Raw genomic sequence first — 27,711 nt, forward strand, 5'->3', positions numbered from 1 at the left:
CTCTGAATAGCCTTTTATTATTATTATTATTATTATTATTATTATTATTATTATTATTATTATTATTATTATTATTAATTAAAGAGAAGTTTTATATGATTCTTATTGAATTTGGTATTCCCAAAAAACTAGTTCGATTAATTAAAATGTGTCTCATTGAAACTTACAGCAGAGTCCATATAGACTAGCTTCTGTCTGGTGCTTTTCCAATTCACTGCGGGCTAAAGCAAGGAGATGCACTATCACCTTTACTTTTTAACTTCGCTCTAGAATATGTCATTAGGAAAGTTCAAGATAACAGAGAGGGTTTGGAATTAAATGGGTTACATCAGCTTCTTGTCTATACGGATGGCGTGAATATGTTAGAATAAAGTCCAGAAACGATTAAGGAAAACACGGAAATTTTACTTGAAGCAAGTAAAGTGATAGTTTTGAAAGTAAACCCAGAAAAGACGAAATATATGATTATGTCTCGTGACCAGAATACTGTACGAAATAGAAAGATAAAAATTGGAGATTTATCCTTCGAAGAGGTGGAAAAATTAAAAAATCTTGGAGCAACAGTAACAAATATAAATGACACTCGGGAGGAAATTAAACGCAGAATGAATATGGGAAATGCGTGTTATCATCCGGTTGAGCAGATTTTGTCATCCAGTCTGATGTCAAAAAATCTTGATGATTAATACTATTTTTATTTTTTTCAATTACATTTATACTATTCAATTCTATAAATTACTTCTCATATATTCCAATTAAATCATTAATAGAAAAAAAAGCAATTAATATAAAAATTATAAATTGAAAATGTGAAGTTTGAATTTATAAAACAGTTATATTACCAGTTGTTGTGTATGGCTGTGAAACTTGGACTCTCATTTTGAGAGAGGAACAGAGATTAAGGGTGTTTGAGAATAAGGTTATTAGGAAAATATTTGGAGCTAAGAGGGATGAAGTTACAGAAGAATGGAAAAAGTTACACAATGCAGAAGTGCACGCATTGTGTTCTTCACCTGACATAGAAACATTAAATCCAGACGTTTGAGATAGGCAGGGCATGTAGCATGTATGGGGGAATCCAGAAATGCATACAGAGTGTTAGCTGGGAGGCCAGAGGGAAAAAGACCTTTGGGGAGGCCGAGACGTAGATGGGAGGATAATATTAAAATGGATTTGAGGAAGGTGGGATATGATGATAGAGACTAGATTAATCTTGCACAGGATAGGGACCGATGGCGGGCTTATGTGAAGGCGGCAATGAACCTGCGGGTTCCTTAAAAGCCATTTGTAAGTAAGTAGGCCTAATTATTATTATTATTTAGTCAAATATCCGAAGACAGGTTTGAAACTTATAACTGACCATCACTCATGAGACAACTAAGCCAGGAGATAATGGGATAAGGTGGCCAGTTCCTTTCCCCATCCACTGCACACATTGCCGACTAGTAACATATTACATTAATCAGACTTCAGATATATATATATAAACAATTATTGTTCTACCTTTGACATATCGCCAAGTGAGATGTACTCCCTGATAATAGATGTACATACCAGTCAGAATCTCATTCTAAGGTATTATTATTATTATTATTATTATTATTATTATTATTATTATTATTATTATTATTATTATTATTATTCTGGAAGTGATAATAAATAAGGAACAGAATTAGTAAAATTATCACAATGAAGAAGGTTTCGCCAAGAAAATATGATCCAGCAGTTTTGTTCACAACAAATTGCATTGATTATGAACCCGAGTATCCAGAGTAGAAAAACTCGATGCACTAGTCAATTGGCTAACGATGTCCTTAATCTCTTATTATGACCAATTAAAATACACAATGTATATTTTGAAATAAACAATTGAGTAACTTCATTGGAACTTATATATTTCTTGTTAAATAATATGTCCAGTGTCTAGTGACCTGGATAAATTTACACACAGTCCACATTTTTAAGACACAAGAAGTACTCACTAAATGTGTCAGATCTGTACCAGGTAACAATAATTGTTGATAGTGAGAAGTGATGTCATTTTTCAGTTTACTGGTTATCCGAGATGGAGATGTTTCTTCTGGATATATTTCCATTATCATTGTTCTATGAATGCACTGCTATGTAAAGAGGTCTTGCTTTTTTTTTTTTTTGCGTAAGACAGATGCTGCAACGATCCTTACTATTATTCATTAGTTGCAAAATAGCAACGAAAATAAATCTTGGTATAGCATATGCCGTGAATAATTATTATCGTCCCATAAAAAGGTCAACAGGCATTATTAATAAATAATGACATACGCATACATAGTTTTAAAGAAAACTAATGGAATATCTGCAAATATTTCAGCATTCCACATCCTTTCTTTATCGTGATAGAAAAATGTGCACTTTGGAAACAATGATGATGGATTATATCAAAAGTACCGAACTAATATGGCTGAAGTTCTACCAATGTCAAAGACCATCAGACCAATATTAACTGAGAAGGAAAGGTTGTGTGTGACAGGAATACATTTGAGATTCTCTTACGAGTACTTCCTCCTATAAATCAGAGCGATCAGAATTACATTCGTTACTCGTTTAAAATCAGAAAGGGTAATGATAAAGTCCTCATTCTACTTCTCTGCCCAAAACGACTGGACAAGTAAAGAATATAAACTGAAATGCTCTTCATTGCCTTTAAATTAAGATAGCACAAATGTTGTAAATCTTCTGCTAATGTATTTGGTAATTTTTCTTAAACGTAAGATGAATTACACAAAAAAATTGTTCACCCATTCTATATTGGTAGGTATAAATAAAATACTTGTAATTTTTTACTTTTAAGAAATCACAGCTACATGAAACTAATCAAAAAAGGAAAAAAAAAAAATTCATATTATTCAAGCCTTTGCTATATGTTAAGCTTTCTGGTATAGAATATGTGATGAAATTTTCATATTTAAGCCGAATTCCATTTTACTAATGGCAAATGCAATAATGTTGTCTGGATGTCACTATTATGCCGACAAAATACGCCAGCATCACAAGAAATATATAAAAGTGCCCACAGAAGAAGAAAGGCAACATCAAAGCTTGCTATGAAGGTAACGTACATCTCAGAGCAACATAACTGCATATTGTGCCATTGTAGTCTTATCAAAAAATCGACCAATCTATAGTTTCCAGTTACTTTTGTTCCACTTTATGTGATTAAATAAAATACTTAAAAATAAAGATATTTTTTTACAATTTAAAAATTCATCTTTGCTTTGTAAGCAGAGATAATGGTTTTAAAAATAATAACAAAATAATGATGAGAAGCAAAAAAAAAAATAGTAATAACAGGGACAAAATTATACTTCCATCCCTTTCAGGGCTTAAAAAAATTATTAATGATACCTTTGTACAATCGACATGTTTTTCTGTTTTCTTTACATTAATGACAACAATATGTCGCGTTGTCTTCTCTCATTCCATTACGTACTTGCATAATATGTATAATATGATAATAAAGTGCAGACTAGGTTTATTCTTGATTTTTTTGTTCTTTTTTATACAGTGTATATTGGTTGGTTTATTCTGCACGTTTGTGTTGCATTTCATAATATGGCACATTTCGAAAATGCTTGCTTACTTCATCTTCAAAATCATTTAAGAATACTAGGCAACCTTATTTTTTTGTATATTTCAAATCAATTACACAAAATATACGACTTGGAATGCATCTAATGAAAAGTATAGGACCACCAATACATGGATACCATATATATTTTTTTTCCACATTCCATAACAATGTGTATTCTACCCTCTGGTAGTCATGAACACACTGAATAGGCCTACACATTCTTACAATATGAAATTAGTAGACGAAGATTAAACTAATGCATTAAATCATGAGTTAAAAAGAAGCACTTGCTAAATATTGTTAGTAATGCTGGCTGCCAAAAATATATTATATAGAAAAGAATACTATCTCTTAAAAATATCACACAAAAGTGTGCCAAAGGATATATGAATATAAATAAATATTAAAAAAAGTCTTAAATTTTCCTTTTTCCTAGAAATATAATACTAGAAAATTATATTAGTATTCCTCTCGTGATACAAAACTTTAAGGCACTAAAATTTGTGAATCAACAATTTTTCCTCAATTTGAATAACAACAGTTAGTGTTGGAAAAAATTGCTACTATTAAAATTTAGAATGGAATATGCTATAAAACATTTTGTACTATAATATTTACTTTTAGAAATTTTAAATGCTACATAATTTATATTTCCCTACATATATATTTACCTTTTTTTTTTTTTTTTTTGGAAGGTTGGCCAGCATTTTTGAAAATTTCCCAATCACACTGTAAATTTATTCAACAACAAAATTTTGAACCCATGCAGTTTGTGTGTTCTCTTGTCTGTTGTCAACTAACACATTCACTGTGGCATCCAGTTACGAGTCATGCCTCTTCATGTATGAGCAAAGAAAAAAGAAATGACTAAGATAAAGGTGGAGGATTACAGTACGGTATACATTATGTCATTTCATTTAAATACACCTCACTTATGAGAGGTATGAATGCTGCATTCATCAACAGAAGCACTACGTTGGAAGAAGAAGAAGGGGGGGGGGGGAGAAAGAACAATATTTCGTATGTTAAGGCACGACAGCTAGCTACTCAAAAAGTCTATCCAACTAGAATGGTCTCCTGTCACAAACTTACTGACTCGTTCTTCCTAAAGGCACAATTAATATTATTATTCTTATTATTTGTATATATAAACACAAAATACTTCAACTAATCCTAATTTTAAGGCATATATCATTATTTTGTGTAATATTTACTAATAATACTACAAAAATTAAAGAGGACTTGCTCTTTGTCTTTGAAAACAGATTATTTCTGTTTTTGATCCCTACTCAAATGTTTCGTCACTATATTAAACATTTATCGAGCAGTAGAGCTCGTTCAGATTTCCTCTTGATTTTTTTTTTCTTTAAATATAATATCACACTATTTAATGTTGTAACCCAGAATTTGTTTTCAACCCTTTGGATTACTGACTGGGTATTCTGTTCTTTGCCTTGTTCATACTATGAGTTCTCCCTGTCTTGTCTCTACTGACAAGAACCAAAGATGCCCTTTAGCTTTAGTAAAGAGTTCATTACTTCAAGTACACAGAAATGCTTCACTTCTGCAATAGCTGCTCATGTTACAAGCTATATTTCCCTTTAAAATGGTGTTGTATTATTACAAATACCTCATATTTTCGAAAGCAATTGTTTAATTATAATTTTAAAATCGTTTCGACTTCAGATGCTCAAATTCTCTGAACTTTCTGTTAAAAAGTTGAAAATAATAGTTCTTAACATTCAATGTGATAGTAGTTCTTATATATAACACACATTACTCTTAAGTCTGTGAAACTTACGCCTCTCCATAACATAAAATAATTTATAATAATGATTCATTTTATATCAAATATGGTAAGTGTAATAATACAAACACTATTTTATATATTATGTAATTTTGTACATTAGCATGGTACTGGCACCAGATCATATATCAGTCAGTTTGTAACATACATAACTGGCAGCTTTATACAGTATATCAGGATTGCCCTGTTCCAAATTTGATGGCAGCTCGTATACAGTCCTCAGAAATTGTTAACTAACAATAGTTATATATAGCAGCATGCTTTTAAAGTTCTTGTTATCACGTAATACACAGATAATAATCGATCACATTGTCGTGTTCAATTATGAACTTATAATTCAATTCTCGTAATCCATATAGTAAAAACGGATTCTCTTGCGTTAACTATATTGTAATATTGTCTATAGTCACGAAATTATATGCAAGTCTGTAAACCTTGCACTTATTCACCACTGTATCTCTAAACACTACTATGTACAATGACTATAATATGTATCGTATTCAAGTAAGTCACTTGATTTCTGTCAGAATTAACTTGACATGCCACATTAACATGCATGTGAAGACTCACAATTCTGTAGAACGGTTAAAAAGTCTTGTGTTGCGACAGTAATATAAAAAGACACCAGTGAACAACAAACACATGTACGTTCAAAGTGTTTTTGTGTGTGAAACCTGTGTGATTACATCACATATCCTTTTAACACTAACTGGTTAACATCACAATCTTTACACTAATCAAAATTTCTGTATTCCATCAATGTCACTGTGCAATTGAATGTGCACATAATTAAAAATTAAATATTCTTTCTAATCACAAACTTTTTTTGTTCAAATAATTATTTCTGAGAGTCTATACATATAGTTCTCTTACTACTTAATAATCCTAAAATATTTTTAATAATAGTTTTGTTTTCTTTGGTGCCCAAATATGTCAGAGAACACACATTCATTCTTAACAGGAAACACTCGGAGAATCCAAGTCAAATAATTCAACTCCAAACACATATTACAGCTGCAACATAGCCTCCGCAATTATTACAAATTGTGATGGAGACGTTTCTGTTCTAGTGAATTCTTTTTTCGCCAGTTTAAGTGCACGTGTGAAGTTTGAAATGACACAAAAGAAGACTTGTAAAAGCTCCTTGTTCCTTCAATGTTCTTCCAAGCGCACCGGAGTGAAATAAAATCTATTTTTCTGTATACCTGAGTTAATCTGTGACTTGATACTTTTTAAAATACACTTCACTCCATATGCCGGTACTTGTGTGCTGACATCTGTGAAAGTCCAAGCACTGCATATTGACAACTCAAGCAGTGGTAGTGCGTCTGTTTGCCTGAATGTGCACAAGATTCCATGTTGCATGGTTGAGAAGGCGTGAACTTCTCAAATCCAGCAGCCATAATAGAATCGAGTTTCTGATGTTGTCTTCGATGTGCTACCACTTTGTTGGTATCAGTACAAACAAATTCACATTTCAAACAATGGAAATGCGATGCTTTGTTCTGCATAGCCCCTAAAATAAAACAATAAAATAATGTTAGAAACCTCAATATCATTTTCATTTTTTTCATCATCATCATCATCATCATCATCATCATCGTCGTCGTCATCATCATATTCTTCTTTTTCATCTTTATCTTTATCCTTTTCAATCTTCTTACACTTCTATCCACTTCTTCTAATCATCATCATCGCCATCATCATCATCATCATCATCATCATCGCCATCTCCATCACTTATTTAAATTCTTATAAAATATTTTTAAGCTCTTTCCTGTTTCTTGAAAAATGTTAAGTTAGGTACTTTTAGAACTTTTAATCATACGCAGATATTCAAAATGTCTTTCTTTCTATCGGATGTTACTGCTTCTCGAGATCTTGTAACAAATTCTATTCCTTAAATCCACTAAGCCTTTACTTTATTTACAATGTCTTTTCTTAATGTGTCTCTATTATTACCGGTATATTAAGAAATGTTATTTCTTCTACAGTACCTACTGTTTCTTTCTATTATTACCCCATCACCACCACCACCACCACCATCACCATTATTATTATTATTATTATTATTATTATTATTATTATTATTATTATTATTGTTATTATCATCATTATTATACTTTTATCTCCATTGATCTGCTCTTTCAACTCAATATATATATATATATATATATTTTGCAAAAAAATGATGCATAATGATTTCTAATCAAACACCTTAAATTTGAATTATACAATTCATTTTGATTATAGTTCAGTTTTTCAAGTATGTATTGTAAGTAGATTTTCAAGTATTTATAAACAACTTCAATGAATTTTTTACTTACAAAATTATTAATACTGGTAATTAATAAAATATATATAGCTAAGCAAAGACTTTAGTATTGAAGTATTAATTGAAGACATGAATTGACAAACATCCCAAGTCCACTGAAATAAATTTTTCAGGAGAGCAAGAAAATTATATAGGCTTGCAATATAAAAGTATTAAAATAAGTACTTGTATGATTAAAAAACACAGGCAACAAATACTGTACTGAAACACAGATATGGAAATTTTACACATCACACCAAAAAGTTCATAGTTAAACATCTTAGAACAATACGAAATATATAAACATACAATAACATGCCCACAACATATACTTAACACACAATTACAGTTCAATACCCACACATTATTCGACGTCATGATACGTCATAACACACAAACAACCAGCCCCCACCATAAGAACAACATACCCCCACCCCTACAATCGACAAATGCACATCGCAGAATTCAAGATCACCAGTAGTTCAGGAGACACTGAGGAAGACGTGACATCACGTCGAAATGGGCTGTCTGTCAAATTTTTTAAAATTTTAACACTTTTTAACGTTTGACCAACTAATTTTATGTTTTTAACAGGCTTATAGTCGGAGTTAGGATATTTCTTTTTAAAGGATCGTAGCCTACGCAAAAGAAAACAACATATATCAGGTAAAAAGTCAAATTCTGTAAATTTTGGACTTAGATTGTTTGTCAATTCAGGTCCTCAATTTATATTCTGAAAATACAGAGCATTCCTATGCAGACTGGTCCCACTCCACCCTTTAACTAACGAAATCTGTTGCACAGGTAACAAGTAGTCACATACCTGCAGACCAGCAGTCACACAGGTCTGCTTTCCAAGCTGAAGTTCTAGAAACTCCGCATTGATGAGCAAATAATTGTTTTAATGATTTTCGTAGGGATTGTTGTAACCATCTACTGTAGTCTATCCTCAATGTTTTTTGTTCAATATTGAACAAGTTCCTTCCAATTTCTTAACCAGTTACTAAATATTAAATTTGTGAGTCACTAAAACACTAAGAGATTTTTTTCTTAAATTTTACTCGACTTTTTTTTTTTTTTCCCTGACATATAAAGTGTAAATGATATAAACTGTAGAAATTCTATAAATAGTACATATCAGTCTACTGAACAAAATATCTAGTGAAATTTAATTATTTCTTATAATTTTATTTTTAATATTGATAGTAGTCTTAATTATTTGTTAACATTTCGACTGAACGTGAAGCCATTGCCAATGACCTTGTGCCCGACATATTGGGTATTCATTTCAAAGTGTGTCATGACGTCACTGTTGATGAGTCAGCGATTTGAAGCGAGTTTCAGCTTTTGTGTTAGAGAAGTTGCCTATTAATCAAGGTGTTCAATCTGAACTTGAGAACGTGTACGGTGTAACTTGAACGTCGTAGCAACAGATGGCAGTCTACCATAACCTCTTTCGAACTGTGTTTTGCGCGGGCATGTCGTAAGCAGGTATTTGTTATCATCGGTTGCATACGGCAACATTCTACAATACAAATCAAATGCTCCGTGTCTATGTTGACCGTCGAAGTTAATGTCAACAAATACGTAAGTAATCGTCTTAACCCTCTCCCCATATCCCAACAGTAAGAAAAAACTCACCTCAGTATGTGTTTCGAAACAGTTCACATTCCTGCTACTACCGGTGTTACCGTACGTATCGGTAAGTACTCTTCTGAATGAACGCCGTACTTGCTAGGCAACTTCTCTGGCACATAAATAATACAGCTCTGCGGAAGTGTAGGAAGATTGAATTCTCTAGGCTCATCGACTAGCGAGCCTTGACACACTTTGAACTGAACACCCAGTATACCAATATACAACAGAGCAACAAATGAATGCTTTAGCATTATGTATTGGGCAATGTAAATGACAACTGTCTATTCTCATTAAAAAAAAAGTTAAGACTCACAAAACACTTTTTTTTTTGTGCGAAAACCTTGATAATTACAGAAAAATATCTCACTTTTTTCTACAGCAACTTATGCTCTACCACCAGTTTTCTTTTTGGAAGTTATTATAAACTATAGTTATCAGGGGCGGCTCGTCCATAAGAGCTGCGGAGCTGCAGCACTCCCTGCTTTGACAGGAAAATAAAAATAATATTTATTTTAATTTGTAGAAGAATTGTTACAGCTTTTATTGGTAAATTGCTTTATATTTCATCTGCCCGGGAATATGTACTATGCATAATCTTTTTGCGTGTCGACTGTATTGGAATTGACACTGCATTCAAAGTCGTCCTGGGATCTGCAGGGTGGTCAGCTCATAGAGAGTGTGTCTTGCATGGTCAGGGGGTAGAGAGGTGAAGAAAACTGCCGCTGTTTAAAACTCATATCTCGCTGCAGTGGCTTGCAGAGCCAGGCCACAAGGGATCTTTCCTCTCCTCCCACAACACTATTGTAATGCTGCGTCAAATGGATTCTCTCTTCCCTTGAAACTTAATGACAAAATTTTAATTTTCTTTTCACATACTTATTGTTGTAGAATCTTATCGAGTTAAAATAACGAAATTAATATTCTCTTTTGCCTTATTATTACGTATAGACTATATCCAGCCTCCAGCAGAACCTAATATTTGCCTTAACTCAAAATGATTGCACGAGTAGAATCCTTTTGATATAGCACGTAAAATACGAAAGAGACTTCTTTTCCAGTTTTAGAAAATTGTTGACCATCAGTATATCTGAGTGTTGTTTTGGTATGACGTCTTAATACCGTAACTTAACCAGTGCAAATTTGCAAGCATGAGTGTGTGTGAATTACAGAATATTAATTTTATTTTTCTCAACTTTCCCTTGCGGAGAATATTGATGTAATGAAGTGAAATTAAAGGGTCGTCCGTTACCCGACTTAAATCTTACGTAAGCTTCATCCAGCTGAAATAGTGCATATATGTAAGGAAGTAAAACAATGAAATTTACGCTGAGCATTTTTGGTTACATGGATGTGAACAAAAAAATCTGTATTTTGTTTTCCTTGCCTCCTCTTCGGTGGTGATGCTGCATGGACTAGGAGCGGTGTGACAGATTTAGGACATTTGTCCCTAAAAAGCAAAATGCACGAATCTTCGCAGTCTCACCTGAAAAATGTTGTTTCATTGGCTATGTTACGCAACTCATACTGCTGTGCAATTAAGTGAAACGAACAGAACAAACATTCTCAAACATAATCAAGAAGTGAGAAAAAATCGTGAAATTATTTAAAAGAAAATTATTGTATCAAATTTTGTGGCCAATATGAACTTCCCCTTAGGAGACAGATGGAAAAACGATTCGAAGAACCCTGATGTGTTTCGTGGGTTGCTACAGTTCGTGAGTAATCTAAACGAACCTCTCAAAAATCATTTGGAACATGCCACTGTTTAAAGTTATTCTAAGACAATTCAGAATGAACTGGTAGATTGTAAATTGAGTGTCTGCCGATCTGAAATCGATGGTATTAGTTTTTCTTAGGGATTAGCAAATGGTCCCACAGACATCTGCCAAATAATTCAGGAAGTTTTGGTTTTTCGATATGTAGTGCATTTATTTTTGTCCTATACTTATTAGTAATGGTATCAAGAAGTGAAATTTGTATGTACCGAAATCTACTGCAGCTCTCCCAATCCACAAGTTCATGAGCCGCCACTGATAGTTATTATAAATGAATACACGATGTTCTAGAACTGAACCATCACTATAAACAAGAAATTCAACAACACAGCACTTTAACACAAGCGACCGAAACATGAGTTCAGATGTTACCGAAGATAGACATGCCAACAAATGCTGCTTAGTTTTTTGGGATAGACATTCCCCACTACTGTCATATGGAACATGACTATCTGCGACCAGTCTGCATAGGAATGCTCTGTACTTGTCATTAAAATCGATAAATCACTACATTCTACAAAATGTTTTTACTGAATTACATATCTGCACAACATTCCCATGTACCAAGTATTTCATAGTGATTGAAAAATAAAATGAATGCAATAGAAAATTGTACCTGAAATAAGTTTATGTATGCTTACCTAGTGTGGAAGTATACACACATTCCGGCCGACCACACGAGACATTAGCTCTGAATTGCTGAAAGTCTCCACCCATCAGTGTGTCTAGCCTCTCATGGCGAGCAGTGTGCTGCACAAAACGGGTTTTGTCACAGAAGCTGTAGCCACAATCAGAACGCATGCAATGGAAGTGAGTTTGATGCTCCCGGTAGCCACAGTGTGGATACTTGCAATCTTCGTTGAACCTGTAAAACAACATAAATATGTTACGTATATCTTATTACACAAGCATCATGTATTAATCTGCCCCATCATTTTTGTTTGAAGACTGAGAAGCAAATTGTTTTTATTTTGTTTTTATTTATCCACGGTAAATAACGTGATACGAGACACACACCAAGGTGAGAATAAATAAAACTTGGTTTGAAAAGGTTCCTTTTTGTGAGTTAACATTTTATTTTTATTGATTATCAACAAATTTTTAAGGAACGAAAAAATATTTCACATTTGTAGCATAACAGATTGAGATAATTTAATTAACTCAGTAAATATCATTAATTCTTCCAACGAGCTTTAATTACTGAGTAACAATATTCTCTTCATTCTTGATGTGTTAGGTTATCCATGAAAAACAGTAAATAAATATAGAACTGTATCGGTTACCGATATATTCAAAAAGAAATTTAAATTCCAGAAATGTCACAAACTCTTTCAATGAATTTAAATCATGAGTAACATTCTTACTTATCGAATCTTGAGGCAAGGTGGAATTTTATATTACCGGTACAGTATAAAAAAAATTTAAAAGAAAATAAATAAGCCCTTTGCAAATATAGAGAATTAACTCTCTTAACGAATTTAAACTGTTGCTCCCCTTAATAAAACATACATGACATTTTGTACAGTGTACGAGACTAATAAACGTACAGAGCTATTCTTAAATTAGTTACCGGTATTCAAAAAGAAACTTCAATTAACTCTGCAAATGTTAAGTCAAGATCACTTCAACGAGTTTCAAATGTTGAACAATATTCTTATGTTTTCATACATGAAACTAAGAGAACATTCTTGCTACATGAAACAAGAAAGCAAATATGGTCATCCAGTTGTTATTGTCAGGGAATAATTAATTTATTACCAGTATCAGCTATAAATCGTTTGCTCCTGAATTACTTTCATCTTTATTGTCTTCAACATCACAGTCTCTAATATTCCAATAGGAAATACTTCAAGTGCAAGTAACTGTAGAAATTTTTCACAATTCACAATTGAAATTGAAAGTAATTAATTTCTCGGAATACTCTACTAGACTCAAGATGACGTCAATAATTTCTTCCACTACTCTATTCGAACGAAGATGGTATCAATTCATTTCTCGGAATACTCTACTAGACTCAAGATGACACCAATTAATTTCTTCAATTACTCTATTCGAACGAAGATGGTATCAATTCATTTCTCGGAATACTCTACTAGCCCTAGATTGAAGATGGTAGCAATTTGTTACTAGGAATACTCTACTTGATTCAAGATGGTACTAATTTATTTCTCGGAATATTTCTACCAGATTGAAGATTCTAATTTATTTTTCGGGGTACCAGTACTCTATCAGAGTTTAATGTGAGGTTATTCCAAAAGACAATATTTTACAACGCAAGTAACTGAAGGGATCTTCACAATTGGCACATTGAAGATGATACCAATTTATTGTTTTACATATACTCTGCAAGATTCTAATATGAAACTACTTGTTTCAACAAGGAAGAAAGTAATAGAAAAGAAACTTGCCTGAAGCGAATGTAACCCTCCGGTACGGGCTCATCCTTGAGTATCCTCATACTGTTCTGCACTCGGGCTTTCTTTGCCTCTGGACTCATGTCTAGGTGTCCGTGGTGGGAAGGGTGCGGCGATATTGCTCGTTTGTTCAGACTTGCCAAGTGCTGCTCGGCAGGACTCTGGGCCTGGCCAGCTTGTTCTGCACTCGCAGCAGCAGCATTCAGTAGCACGTGATGGTGGTCCAGCAGACCGTTGCTCTGGAGGGCTACGGAATGAGCGTGGGATGGATGCAGACCATGAGGAGCAGCAAACATCAGTCCTGTAAACAATACATGTCTGAGATTTAGCCCCCATGTTACCCATAAACCCTTCCAGGAAGTAATTCCGTGGAACATGTTCTCTCTAACAGAAAACATCTTAAGAACGGATATAAATTTAGTAGGAAGTGGAAGACAGTAAATCCTACAATACTATGACTGTGAATATTAAAACTGCTTCTTAACAGAATAAGGTGTGATAAAATGAACTGACTATGCAAACGTAAGAGATATAGTAACACAATCTCAGATAAAATGAAACAAACATATGAAATGTATGTCTAACATAAAGCAAAAACTACATGTAATTTAATGATAAATGGGAACAAACAAGTATTAACAATCCAACAACAGGTACCGGTAATGATGTCAAATTTCAAATTATCAGGAAGCAGAACAAACCAAAGCCCTGAACCTTGAAGACAATAATCACTTGTTCATGCTCTTCTTGAATTGCATTGAAATCACTTTTCCAGCTTCTTTTACATAGTAAGAAAACTTCAATGAATGAAGCCCTGTTCTTTGCTAAACCAATATTTTAAGTGCTGATTGCTGCCAAACTATGAAGAATGTAAACCAATATAATATTGCGTGCAATTCATATTTAGAACATACAGAATAACCTACTACAATATTTTTAACTTTTGAGATATCATGGTTCAAAAACATATTTTTTTGCATGGAATGGTCCAGCTGAGATGAAGTTTTTGAGATATGTTGCTGGAAATATCCTTTACGATCACATAAGAAACGGTAAGAAAAAAGAGTAGCTTTATGTTTTTTTCCTACTATACATCTTGATTACACAATTTTTAACATTATATCACTTCGGAATATGTATTATATGTCCTTCTCGTGTTAAATTTTACTGTACCTGGTTACCATGTTTCGGCCTGCTATTGGCCATTTTCAGAACTGGTTGTTGCTGGTCTTGGTGCCTTTTGTTTTGTTCCCTGTGGGGTGTGTGTTTGTGTAGTGTAATGTGGAGTCAAAGAGTGTGTGTGTTCTGAAATTGAGTTGTGTGTTGAGAATTTCATTTGGATGTGTTTTTGTGTGTCTGTATATTTCGTACTGTTCTAGTGTGTTTAGCTTCTGGCTTTTTGGTTGGATGTGTAGAATTTCCATGTCTGTGTTGATGTCTCTGTAGGTGTGGTTAGCATTTGTGATGTGTTCTGTATATGTGGAAGTGTTTTGTAATTTTGTTATAGCTGTGATGTGTTCTTTGTAATGTGTTTGAAATGATCTACCTGTCTGTCCTATGTAGAAGTTGTTGCAGGTGTTACATTTGAGTTTGTATACGCCTGTGTGGTTGTATTTGTTTGTTTGTGTTGTTTGTGTGTTGAGATGTTTTTGTAGAGTATTATTTGTTCTGTATGCGATGTTGTAATTTTTTTTTCTACTTTAAATGATAAAATAACTGAATATACATATTGGAACAAACATATTTTGAGAATGCCTTCTGAAAGATTTAACGAAATAGTATGTCAATACAAACCACATTAAAAGCCCCAATATCGATGGCAAGATGACTTCTCTGTTGGAACAGGCCAGATGGCTTTTAAAGCAGTAGATGAAAATGAAAGTCGAGTTATTTGAGAAAAATAAGTAGCCTATTTTATCTACAAAAGCATTGCAGAAGACACAGCCCTGCAGTATATAATGACTACACCCCAACTCTGGCTACTAGCAACAGGCATCTATAATGAACACCGATCAAAATACCCCTCATTTCTCGTGAAAAACAACAAGTGAATAGATTACAGTGGACTATAGTGGACTTTATGTTGTCAGAAAACAGCTGGATACATTAAGAAGATTGATTGATTCATCTACAGAAGCATTTGTAAACGTAAACGTTAAAAATATTGTAGTAGGTTATTTTGTATCTACTAAATATGTTGTCAGAAAACAGCTGGATACATTAAGAAGACTGATTGATCTACAGAAGCATCTGTAAACGTAAAAGTTAAAAAATATTGTAGTAGGTTATTTTGTGTGTTCTAAATATGAATTGCACGCAATATTATATTGGTTTACATTCTTCATAGTTTGGCAGCAATCAGCATTTAAAATATTGGTTTAGCAAAGAACACGGCTTCATTCATTGAAGTTTTCTTACTATGTAAAAGAAGCTGGAAAAGTGATTTCAATGCAATTCGAAAAAGGAGAGCATGAACAGTGAACTCCTTTTATTACAACAGAGACTAACAGAGAATAGATGGAGATTTAACAACGTAGCATTCTTCCGCTCCACATTTCGAAGAGAGGAAATTCTGCTGTACTTGCCTGCTGGAGATGAGTATATGGCTGGTATGCCGTGCTGAATGAACGGGATTCCTTGTGATGTGATGAGGGCAAACTGCTGTCCAGCAGCTGCTGCTGCCGCCATTGCAGCATTCAAACTGGCTGCTGCAGCTGCAGACGAAGACGGGGAGGAGTGCGGTGGGAACACTGAGTGATGAAGCCCTGCTCCTGGTGGAAGCAACCCACTTCCTGGACCCTGTGGGGTCTCGGAACTCGGACTCTGCTGTTCGTAAGATGGTGCACCTCCTTCAAATTCAAGAAATAATAAATTCATTAATTTTACTATGTTAAGGGATTTTTTGGTCTTTACTTATAATTTATATATTTTGTCAATTACAAGTAAGTGCTGACAGGTATTTCACTCGAAACAACTGGGAGGTGTATAGTTAACTATTATTAATTACATTTTTGTTTAGAAATACTAGCATGTAAGTGTCAGAAGTGAGGGGAGGGGGGAGAGAAAAGGAATATATTAAACAAAACGAAACTTTTTCCGCCCACTAATATCACTTGATTTTAAGCGTTTAACTCACCTGATCCATTATTGGTGGAATCATTGCTTTCTTCATTGTTGTTGTCTTCAGGCTCCCTCTTTACAACTGATGGACTAAGAGCGCCACTGCTGTGTTTTGCAATGTGTGGCCGAAGACGATCCAACTCCGAGAAGGCCTGAAACAAAATTAATAAAATTACTCACAAAAATACTTACTTCGATCTCAGTCTTCAAGATAAATTTTTACAAACTATAATGATATTACTCTACAATTAAGAAACTTTTACAGAGAATATAAGGGATGAAATGCCGTTATTTAAATCATATTAAATGATACCCACAATACAATTTGCTACACACCTGATTACATGCATTGCAGTGGTAATGTTCTTTCCTCTTCAGTTTACAAAACGGGCGACTACAAGATTGTTCAGGCCCATATCGGACATGGCGTTCAAGAGACATCCAATCTGGCCTTGGAACAGAGTCATGCTGCTGAGGTTGTTGCTGGAGAAGGCGTGTCAATGATTGTTGAGATCCTCCATCTGATCCGGAACCAGGATCGTTCTTCAAATCTGCTGATATAATCATTTCATTGCTAAATTTTACCCTGAATTATATAAGCACCGTCTTCTATAGTATAACAAGAAAACGTTAAAAAAAAGATGGTGTTGGAGTTTAATAGATGTCATCATGAAATAAAGTTGACCAAAATATTTCCTTCAGCAATAGAATTGAGAATTTTTAATGTGTTAATGAAGTAAGTGATGTGTTTTGTGTGTTCAAATTAAAATAATAAAAAAAGCTTTTTGTTTAGAAGCGGTTAAAATACACAAAAATGAAACACTTTATCCTAATAATTAAACAAATTTTTTAAAAGTAGACGCTTTCAAAATTCAAAACGTAATTTCTTTTTCACTAAATTACAATAAATGCAACAATACTCTATCACAGTCGTATAAAATGCCAAAGTATTAGTCGTGGAAAGCCTGGATATTTTATGTCATGGACAGCGAAAGACTAAAGACGTTAAATACTTCAATGTGTTTTTAACTTTAGAATCGCATTAGTTTACGAGTGAATTATATGTGATCATCTACTTCTATAATCGCAAAATAATATTAAATATGTTTAACAGATAGCAGAACTAGTGCAGAATTTCACATACCATAGTATGGAAAACCCCTTTCACATATTGTTCTAATACAAAGAAAGCCGATTTCAACTTTACTTTTTTTGTTTCAATTTTCAAGATGCAGCCTGGTGAAACTAATGCGACATGTGAAATAACCTATAAATAAATTATTCAACAACAGATGAAAGAACATGCGTATTTCGAAAAATTACGCGAACACCATGACTATCCCCTTTGGAGGAGACTTAGAAGAAAGTGACGATGTGAAAGATCCACAGAAAAATTATGCAAAAGTTTGGTAAGAAGTATATGAGTGAAAGGAAAGTTTGAAAGGTATACGAACATTATAGTGTGAATAATTCGCTATAAATATTTCCACAGGCAGTTTTAGTTTCACTAGAACGCATTCATTTGTCTTGAACACTAGCTTAAGTTGGAATGCAAATTAATTCCCTCAGTCTCCAGTGCAGATGAAATAATTCTGCACTGAAACAAAGATAGTTAATAATATTTGTGAATATATTCTTCTGTAGCTACAAAGAGCAGATGAATGTATATTTTTTAACGTCTCTGATAGGACAGATTATGGCTTACTTTACATATGGAAGAAAAAGATATTTAAAAATAGAGGATTTTATTTTAAAATATCGTCGCTCATGCGGTGTTTTACATCTCGGCTACTAAGCGTACCACAGTTAACAGCACCTGTACTTCAACTCGACTTTCTAAAATTGGTATAAAAACTTACCTTATAGAAGATGCTGGAAATGTCGTACTCCCTAGGTTAAACATGCATTGTATAGGGAAAACATTCTGACTGACACGATTAAATTCGGACACTGTAATGTTTCTGATTACATTTCTAATGTTTTCATTTAGTTCTTTCAATACGTGAGGAATTGGTTTGTGAACTCTGTGGTTTGTTGGCGTGCATTCAAGATTTCATCTAGTTTTTTTGCTGTTAAAACTGTATGTTTTCGTTCTTTTTTTTTCATCATCATCATCATCATCATCATCATCATCATCATCATCAAACAAATCACGGATTTAGACCCAGTGGCCCGTTTTGGTCTCATTGTTCATCTTGAATGCTTCTAAGTGGACGACTTTGGCTCCATTTCCCTGCTGGTTGATATTTTGAAATTAAATTTCATAAATAATTGATTAAATGGCGATCTTACTCGTGTTAATTATGTAAGCATGTGCGGCTTACAGCTGTTTCAGTGCTATTCGACACATTAAATCTATAGTTTTAGTTATATACACCTAATACCAGACTCTCGAGATCTATCGTACATAGACAGAAAACGTCAAGAATCAATCATAATATATGTATGTACCACATTACATAATATTTCACACCAAATAGTTACATAATTATGTATCATTATAAAAATACTGTATGTTATTAATTTGTGAAAATATGAGATGATCTAGAACTAATTGCAGCTTTTAAAAGTAATATAAGCATCTGTATTCAACTCTGGGTTATAAACTTACCCAGGTGCAATGGTAGTGTTTCTCTTTGTCCTGATAAGGACACTCTGAGGCTCTGAGGATGGTGTCGAATAGCACTGAAACAGTTGTAAGCCGCACATGCTTACATATTTAACACGAGTAAGATCGCCATTTAATCAATTATTTATATTCAAGTGTTAAAAGTAGTGTACGAAAGATTCAACATGGATTAAATTTGATAGTCTATTCCTCTTCATTCTCCCCACATGTAATCTCCAGTTCTTCCTATATTGATGATTTTGTCAAGTACAGGTTTGACCTCAAGCTCTGATAATACATCTGATAATGTGATTAATATTTTGCACTGAACCAAATTCTAAACGCACACAGTGAGCTGATTCGTATTCAAAATAACATTTACATAGAAAAAATGGGTTGCTCTAGAGTCAACTGTATATCAATCTTCGCGAATGAATGTATACTGTCATGAGACTGTCAGGAAACAGATTCAGATATGAATTGTCGGGCAATGGGGATGCGCAGAGGAAGCGGAATTCAATAATATGGGTGACATGAGCAGTAACCAGGACGTAAAACACTGCATGAGCGGATTTTATAAATAAAGCCCTGTATATAACAAACAAAACAGAACACATGCAGCAGTTAATGTGAGGCAATGTTAATGTAGTAGTACTGGCTGGGGGTGATGGGCAGGGATCAGACATCAAAACACTGGGAAAGCAAGCTGGTCAGGAAGTCATTAGAATGGGATTAACGGAAGATGATCCTCACGCACCTGTTCCGGAATGCTGCCTGTTCCTGCCTTCGGATGATGATTCGTTGTTTGGCACGGTGATGATGGCACCACAACGAGGCTGAGGAGGGGATGGAGGGGAAGGGGAAGTACCCCTGGATGATTTGGAAATACCACCCACCTTTCCCAGCGAACTGGAAGATGTGGAAGAGGTCGAGGAAGAGGAGGAACTAGGATTCGAACCCGTACCAGCACCACCACACGAAAACGCAGACAGCGGGTAAAAAGTTCCCGAAGCCTTCACCACTAAAGAGAGAGAAAACCAAAACCATGGTCACACAGACACACAATGTGCTATGTCATGATGGTGTGCATCAAAGCATGAGTGGCTGCTGCGATTTTGTTTAAGTATTCTGAGAGAATTTTCAAATAATGACAGTGTATGTGAGAAGGCCATATTTACAGATACATATTAAAGGTATGCGGAATGAATCGTCTACAATAGTATTTATTTATTTTATTTTTTCCAGATTGTGAGAACCAGTGGCGTAGCTCTTAAGAGGCTTTTGAGGCTTAGACTACCCAAAAAATTTGAGTTATTATATCTAGTAACAGTATAAGTTCGTAATAACTATGTATCGTAACACTTCGTTTCACTCCGATCCTTCCATATATTAAATTCATTAAACAATATTCTTATTTCTTTACAAAACAGTGGATTCTAACACATATTAGTTTAAAAGTTAAATCCTACACTGAACAGATATATATATATATATATATATATATATATAAATATATATATACACACACGACTCTTTTGAGGTGGGGATCAGCTTCTGTATCTTATAACAAGAATTTTCAAGTTTTCAAATTGAAAATAAGGGAAAATACTGCCTAAACCACGCTAACACGAGATTAACGACATTTCTTTTTATCTTTTAGACGGTTAAGTTATATTTAAATAAATCTACATATGGTTGCACTTAAAAAAAATACACTAACTATTAACTAAAGCGCTAACTATATTTACATTTGATTTGCGTTATTTCAGAAATTTTCACATATCTGACCAAATTTTTACAGGAAAGGTTAACAATTTTGTAATTCAGCTTTAACGAGTTCAGCAGCACTTTTGCTTCTTACTTACACCCATTCACTTATTATTCGTAAGTGAAAACACACACGGTATGGGCCGTGGATCCTGGAATATTTCTCACTTTCGCTACCCACGATGGAATAAATTAACACTGCACATTTAGTCATGTAGGTCTACCAGTACTCCTTAAGACACGGGGATCATGATGTGCAAGATAAAACGAAGTCCCGGTAACTGTGGGAGACGGAACTTACATCACAGAAGTTTATCAATATAGGGAGAAAAAATAATAAATCAGAAATGTTGAATGCGAACGAATCAGAGACTTCGAGAAACATGGTAATTTTAGTGGAAAAATGTAATAAATGAATTTAAAAAAATTATTAAACTCATGGAAAATATTTGCGAGTCGGGAGTCTGAAGAAAATGTGTGAACTAGAGGAATGGAAAAATCTGGGAAGTACGGGAATCTGGCAACTCTATTTATAACTGAAAATAGTGCTTATGTCCTTCACATTAAACATTCACAATTTTCTGTCATACATCGTCAGTACATCACAAAGAAACACTTCAGTTCTTAAAAAATAAAATGAACAAAACTGACACTTTATGGCCAAATGATTCATACACAAGAAAATAAAAAACAAATAAACGTAATAAATACGGTACTGCAACACTCATACTTTGCAGCAGGTCATGTGTCATGGTATAAACTCCTTCTGGGAAATGCTACTGTAGCATTCATGCAGAACTGGATATATCTGCATGCTCGGGTATACAAACTACTTTGTCCAACATTTAACATTACATTCAGTAATCATCAATGCTACATGTTCTCATATATTTACAAGTTTTCAAGATAATACTGCAATTTATATTAATCAAACAGGCCCTCTGCCATGTTATAACGAGACAATTACAATTCTTACCTGTGGTTTTATTCGTTGTTGCTTCTGGTGATGGCGCCGACATCTGTGGCGTCCTTACAAGGACTGGTGGGGAACCAGCAGTTGGCGAGTGTGCTGAACCCTCAATTCCAGGTACTTCTGATTTGATATGCACCGGAGAATCTGTTAAAGTGATTAGTAAAATATGAGAACTGAATAGACTGTAGTGAGAATTATTTTTGGTTGTTTATGCAGATATGATAAAGCCTTTCTTTTAGTCTTTGTGAACCATACTAGAATTTTATTTACATTATGCAATACTTTCTTAATCCATATTCAAATCAGATGGCGGGTCACATATGAATCTCTACTATGTTCAAGAGGATAATTGAGCCGTTCTGAGCAGAAGTGGTGTAAGTCAATTTTGACTTACATCACTTTTGCTCTGAATGGCTCAAATAAATAATATACAAAATACAATTCCTACTTTCTCTTTGTTTTTTTTTTCTCTCTCTCTCAATCTCTCTGTTCTTCGTATATACATTTACAGGCAAAATATATATTCATGCCATTTAAATTTGTATAATAACGACCGAATCATTAGCCTAGTTTACATGAGCCGTTCAGAGCAGAAGTGCTCTGAACGGCTCAATTATTACACTATAAGTATCGTGTTTATGGAACAATGAAGCAATAACAAAGAATGCAATAATGACAAATAACCTTTAGGAACCGTGCATCCATTATAATGTAGTTTCCAGCTAGTATTATGGACATGACGTGATATAATATGTTATATATAAAATACGTTGACATTCTTTAATTTTATATAACATTAAGGACATTGCATTTAATTAAAACAATAATTTTTTCCATGTTGAATCTTTCGTACACTACTTTTAACACTTGAATATAAATAATTGATTAAATGGCGATCTTACTCCTGTTAATTATGTAAGCCACACATGCTTACATAATTAACACGAGTAAGATCGCCATTTAATCAATTATTATTAAATTTTTTTTCTTTGCAATGTTTCTTTTTTTCTTAAAACAGGAGCAAAATCATTTCAACTGCAGACAACTGAAACCCCGTCAGCTTCCATGCATACCATTACACCGATTGCTTTACATGGGCCCTCCCCATCCTTTACCACAGGCTCTATGGACTGCAGTGGCCGTGGCACGAACCTGCAATCCTAGGCACGATATGCTGGTCGGACATATCTTGTGCACCTTAAACCACTCGGTCAACGAACCCAACACGAATTTACCTGATTATGCAATTACCTGATTAACCCCTGGGTAAGAGTTAGGCATTTGCGTGCAATAGTGGCATAAGTAGTCCGGCTTCAAAGGGTTAAAACAGGATCATTCCGAGAGAACTTGTTCCAGCATAATTTAAGTCACAGATTTTCAGTGCCTCCAGGTACGATAAAACAAGATTTCTGATTTCTTACTAGTCTAAGAGGGTGCTATGCATAGACATTTCGCTAGCCCGCGCTACAAGCGTGCTAAACTAGCCCTGGCTATCGACTGATTACTTGTACAGGATTCATATCATGTATTGCTAACACTGGTTTATGAATACGAAAAACGTTAGTTCGCTGATCATCCACCGAAAGCCTGCGCTAAAAATGTCTATGAATATGGCCCAGAGGGTCGAATTTCATAGTGAGATGGAGTAGTAGTGGCTCGTGAAGTTCAGTCATGGAGAAACTTAGTTAAAAAAAATATAAATTTCAAATGAGAGTACTAAAATTTTTTTAATATCATGACATGCATTAAATTTATAACGCAAGTTAAGTACCGGTAATTAACTGAAACTCATCATGCAGGTGGAAATAAAATTAGTGTTTTAAATTATCTCCATAGGGAGGGAGGAGTCTGAAAACTACTCCTCCCACCAATTGTCCATGGCAAGTGCACATTTATGCCTGATGTTAGAATGATAAAAGAAGAAGAGTTAGATTTGACTTCGAAGAGAAACAGTTGAAAAATTTTGTCTGCAGTCATTTCATTTAGTGATAGGAATGAAGCTACGAAAATGATTTCATAACCCATCGTTTGGCTTGAACTTACGAACTTTGAAGTTATTGGTAAGACCACCGTGGACAACGAAGCAAACAATAGCCTATATTTGGAAAAAATTTAGAAATTAAAAAAAAAAAGCATGTTATAGTGACGTTGTAGTTATTTCGTTTTTTTTTTGTTATTTTACGACGCTTTGTCCCAATCAGGATTTGGACCTAGGCCCGCTCGTTTTCGTTGTTTAGATGGATTGTAGCAATAGGATAACATAGGAAGTTACTGAAAAATTTGTATGTACAAACGAATTAAAAATAAGTCTACTGTTATGTATCTAACCTGGTTCTTTCCTTATACTATGGCCACCCACTGACATCGGAGATTCACAGCTTCTGCGATTGCCAGACGTTTCTGGAGCAGCTTCATTTGCTTCCTCCAAGCCGCCACCGCTTCCACCATTACGATGTTTCTGTTCGTGGATAGCCATGGTAGAGTAGCGCACGAAGGAGTAACCACAGCCTGGACGTACGCAGTGGAAGTGACGATTTACCCTGTTACTGTACAAAATAGTGAAAGACGTTAATCCTCCTGTAGCAGTACCTCAAACGACAGTACGGTATGTGTACAATTTATTAAGTTTTATAAAAGGTGTACTATTTTTTAAGATATACAAATAAAAAAAATACTCCAGTAGATCACAAAACACCTGAGATGTTCTGTAAAGTGATGAGTAAAGAAGGTAGAATAAAGGCAGATGTATATAAATATATTCTCCAGGAGTTGGCATAGTTCAATTCTTTCACAGATCTTAATTTAAACTTTAGTAAATCCATCTAAGTAAAACCAATAAATTTATAATTTTGAACTTATAAACCAACAATTTGTAAAGAGAATAGAACAACTGTAAACTAACTTCTACGATATTTTTTATTTTCTTATAGTCATTCGTTATCTCGTTGAACCAAATGCATGTGTGCGCCATAACTTATAGTGACAATTGAAGATATAAATAATAATAGAAAAAGACCAATGGATATCTCTTTGTAGGTAGTCAGGAATATTTAAGAAGTCTTCTATGAGTTTAAAGTATCTTATAAATTTTTAGGCATTCTTACCTGTGACAGGAAGGGAGACGGCAGTCAACTGTTCGATCGAAGAAGAGGAACCCATCCATAATGTCAATATTGTCATGGAAATCTTTGGAGTGCATAATTAGGATATCTTCACGGTCCGTTACGTAGAAACAACGAGGCTGGCTGCAGTGGAAATGCTGACACCTTGTATTGAACGGGCACAAAGCATCTGGACAAGGCGTTCCTTCGGGAAATGAGTAGAATCCCTCTTGCAACAGATCCAGCCGGTGCTATAAACAAGATATATTTTATAGCAAACATTTTATTCTAACAACCGTTGCTTTAGTTAAATCTTGATCTATTGAAGATCTGCATTGTACAAGATACTTTTGAGGCATCTTAAGTTTAAGAAAACTTCTGTAAAAATTATTCTAGCAAGATATGATGACTAAGGAAACAAAATTAATTCAATTGCAATTTATTTTTATTACTACAATTTAAGTCCGCCATCTCAATTAAAACATTTAATGCTGCAATATGACGTGAAATTCATATTATTCTGAGACTGAATAAGTGTAATACAAAATATCTGTAATGGAACTGCTTCAATATCACAATGTGGAAGAACTGAGAGAAGTTTTTTACTAATGCCGAATAAGTACTAGTAAAGATGTATTTCAGTTCTAGTGTTTCTAGAAATAAGTTACTATTAATGGAATTCCAGTACTTATTTTAAAACAACGTGAAATAAAGAAAGTACATAACCTGGAGTGAATTTACTGTGAATTTACTTGAAATACAACAGACTTTCAGAATATTATGGTACTACTCATCACGAGTAAACGTCCTCTTTATGTAAAACTGAGCTCATTCAAAATGAATGGCGATTGTCAGCTGCACTGCTTATTCAGATTATGAAACAGTTTCCTTGCAGAAATGTTAAAAATTATAACTTTTATAACCTAATTATAATAAGGACAAAATTACAATGTAGTGAAATTAAATTAGTTACTAGCAGACCTGGACATAAAAAAAAGGATCACAAGCCCGGAAAACACAGTAAATAGGAAAAAAAAATAATAACTCGGAGACAAGAAAATAAAATACAATAATAATTTATCAAACATCAATTTGAGCTAGGAACTAAAAACATTCAGGATGCAGCAAAGATGGAGCAGGAATTGGAATACGAAGAGCAACAAAGACGGAAATTAGAGTACGAAGAGGAGCAAAAATGGAGAAAAACTGGAGAATGAAGAAAGGCAAAGATACGGAGGAAGTGAACTAGGAAGAGAAGTGAAGATGGAGGGGAAATTTCAGTAGGAAAAGCAGCAAAGATGTAGAAGGGATTGGAGTAGGAAGAGAAAGAAATGTGTGGGAGAAATTGGAATAGGAGTAAAGATAAAGGAGGAATTGGTGTAGGAAGAGAAGGAAAGATGGAGAAGGGATTGGAGTAGGAAGAGAAGGAAAGATGGAGGAGGGATTGGAGTAGGAAAAGAAGGAAAGATGGAGGAGAAATTGGAGTAGGAAGAAGAGCAAAGGTGAGGAGGAACTGGAGTAGAAATGTGAAGATGGAGGAGAAATTTCAGTAGGAAGAGCAGCAAAGATGGCGGAGGAACTGGAGTAGGAAGAGCAGCATAGATGGACTGGAGTAGGAAGAAAATGAGAGATGGAGGAGAAATTGGAGTAGGAAGAGCAGCAAAGATAGACGAGAGATTAGAGTAGGAAGAGAAGGAATTATTGGAGAGAAAACTGGAGTAGGAAGAGAAGCAAAGGTGGGGAGAAACTGGAGTAGGAAGAGCAGTATGTATGGAGGTTAGATTAGAGTAGGAAGAGCAGCAAAGATGGGAGAGGTATTGGAGTAGGAAGAGAAGGAAATGAGGAGGAGAAATTGGAGTAGGATGAGCAGCAGAAGTGGAGAGAAACTGGAGTAGAAAGAGCAGGAAAGATGGAGGACATTGGAATAAGAAGAGAAATTGGAATAGGACGAGGTGCAAAATTGGGAAGCTAAAGCAGCAAAGATGAAGGAGAAAATGGAGTAGGAAGAGAAACAAAGAAAGTAAAGAAATTGAAGTAGGAAGAGCAGCGAAGATGGAGAAAGAATCGGAGTAGGAAGAGCAGCAAAGATGGGGAAGGGATTGGAGTAGGAAGAGAAGGAAAGGAAGAGGAGAAATTGGAGTAAGAAGAGAGCAGAAAAGTGGTGAGGAACTGAAGTAGAAAGAGCAGGAAAGATGGAGGAAGGATTGGAGTGGAAAGAGAAGGAAAATGGAGGAGAAATTGGAATAGGAAAAGGTGCAAAATTGGGAAGTAAAGCAACAAAGATGAAGGAGAAAATTAAGTAGGAAGAGAAACAAAGGAGAAGAAATTGGAGTAGGAAGAGCAGAGAAGATGGAAGAAGAATTGGAATAGGAAGAGCAACAGAAGATGAGAGAAGAGTAGCCGCAGATGGAAGCAAAGGAACATCACAGCAGATAATGAAGATAAAGATGGAACAGCAGCAACAACAACAATAAGAAATTAAAGGAAAAGATAAGTAGAATTTGGAGAAAGAGGAGAAACAGCAGAAGCAGAAGATGGAGCAAGAATGGAACAACATCTCCAACTTTCTAACATAAATAAAAAT

At 34.4% G+C, this 27,711-nt stretch overlaps 1 protein-coding gene across 7 annotated transcripts in view; it reads right to left on the minus strand.

Annotated features, from left to right (window-relative positions):
- Positions 1–1,878: 1,878 nt before the first annotated feature.
- Positions 1,879–27,711, minus strand: part of LOC138715210 (zinc finger protein castor homolog 1-like) — a 752,775-nt gene continuing 726,942 nt past the window's right edge. For 4 of the 7 annotated variants that reach the window (XM_069847869.1, XM_069847865.1, XM_069847866.1 and 1 more), the window contains 10 exons: positions 25,131–25,378; positions 24,355–24,572; positions 22,030–22,170; positions 20,044–20,307; positions 17,015–17,232; positions 16,695–16,830; positions 16,144–16,407; positions 13,553–13,859; positions 11,786–12,009; positions 1,879–6,933 (listed from right to left, as the gene is read on the minus strand). In XM_069847869.1, coding sequence (XP_069703970.1) covers positions 6,662–6,933; positions 11,786–12,009; positions 13,553–13,859; positions 16,144–16,407; positions 16,695–16,830; positions 17,015–17,232; positions 20,044–20,307; positions 22,030–22,170; positions 24,355–24,572; positions 25,131–25,378 — 2,292 coding nt within the window. In that variant the 3' untranslated portion in view covers positions 1,879–6,661. The remainder of the gene's footprint in view (positions 6,934–11,785; positions 12,010–13,552; positions 13,860–16,143; positions 16,408–16,694; positions 16,831–17,014; positions 17,233–20,043; positions 20,308–22,029; positions 22,171–24,354; positions 24,573–25,130; positions 25,379–27,711) is intronic. The other 3 variants (XM_069847868.1, XM_069847872.1, XM_069847871.1) reach the window with 3 other exon arrangements.

This window comes from Periplaneta americana, chromosome 15, assembly GCF_040183065.1.
Source record: "Periplaneta americana isolate PAMFEO1 chromosome 15, P.americana_PAMFEO1_priV1, whole genome shotgun sequence".
Taxonomy (NCBI): Eukaryota; Metazoa; Arthropoda; class Insecta; order Blattodea; family Blattidae; genus Periplaneta; species Periplaneta americana.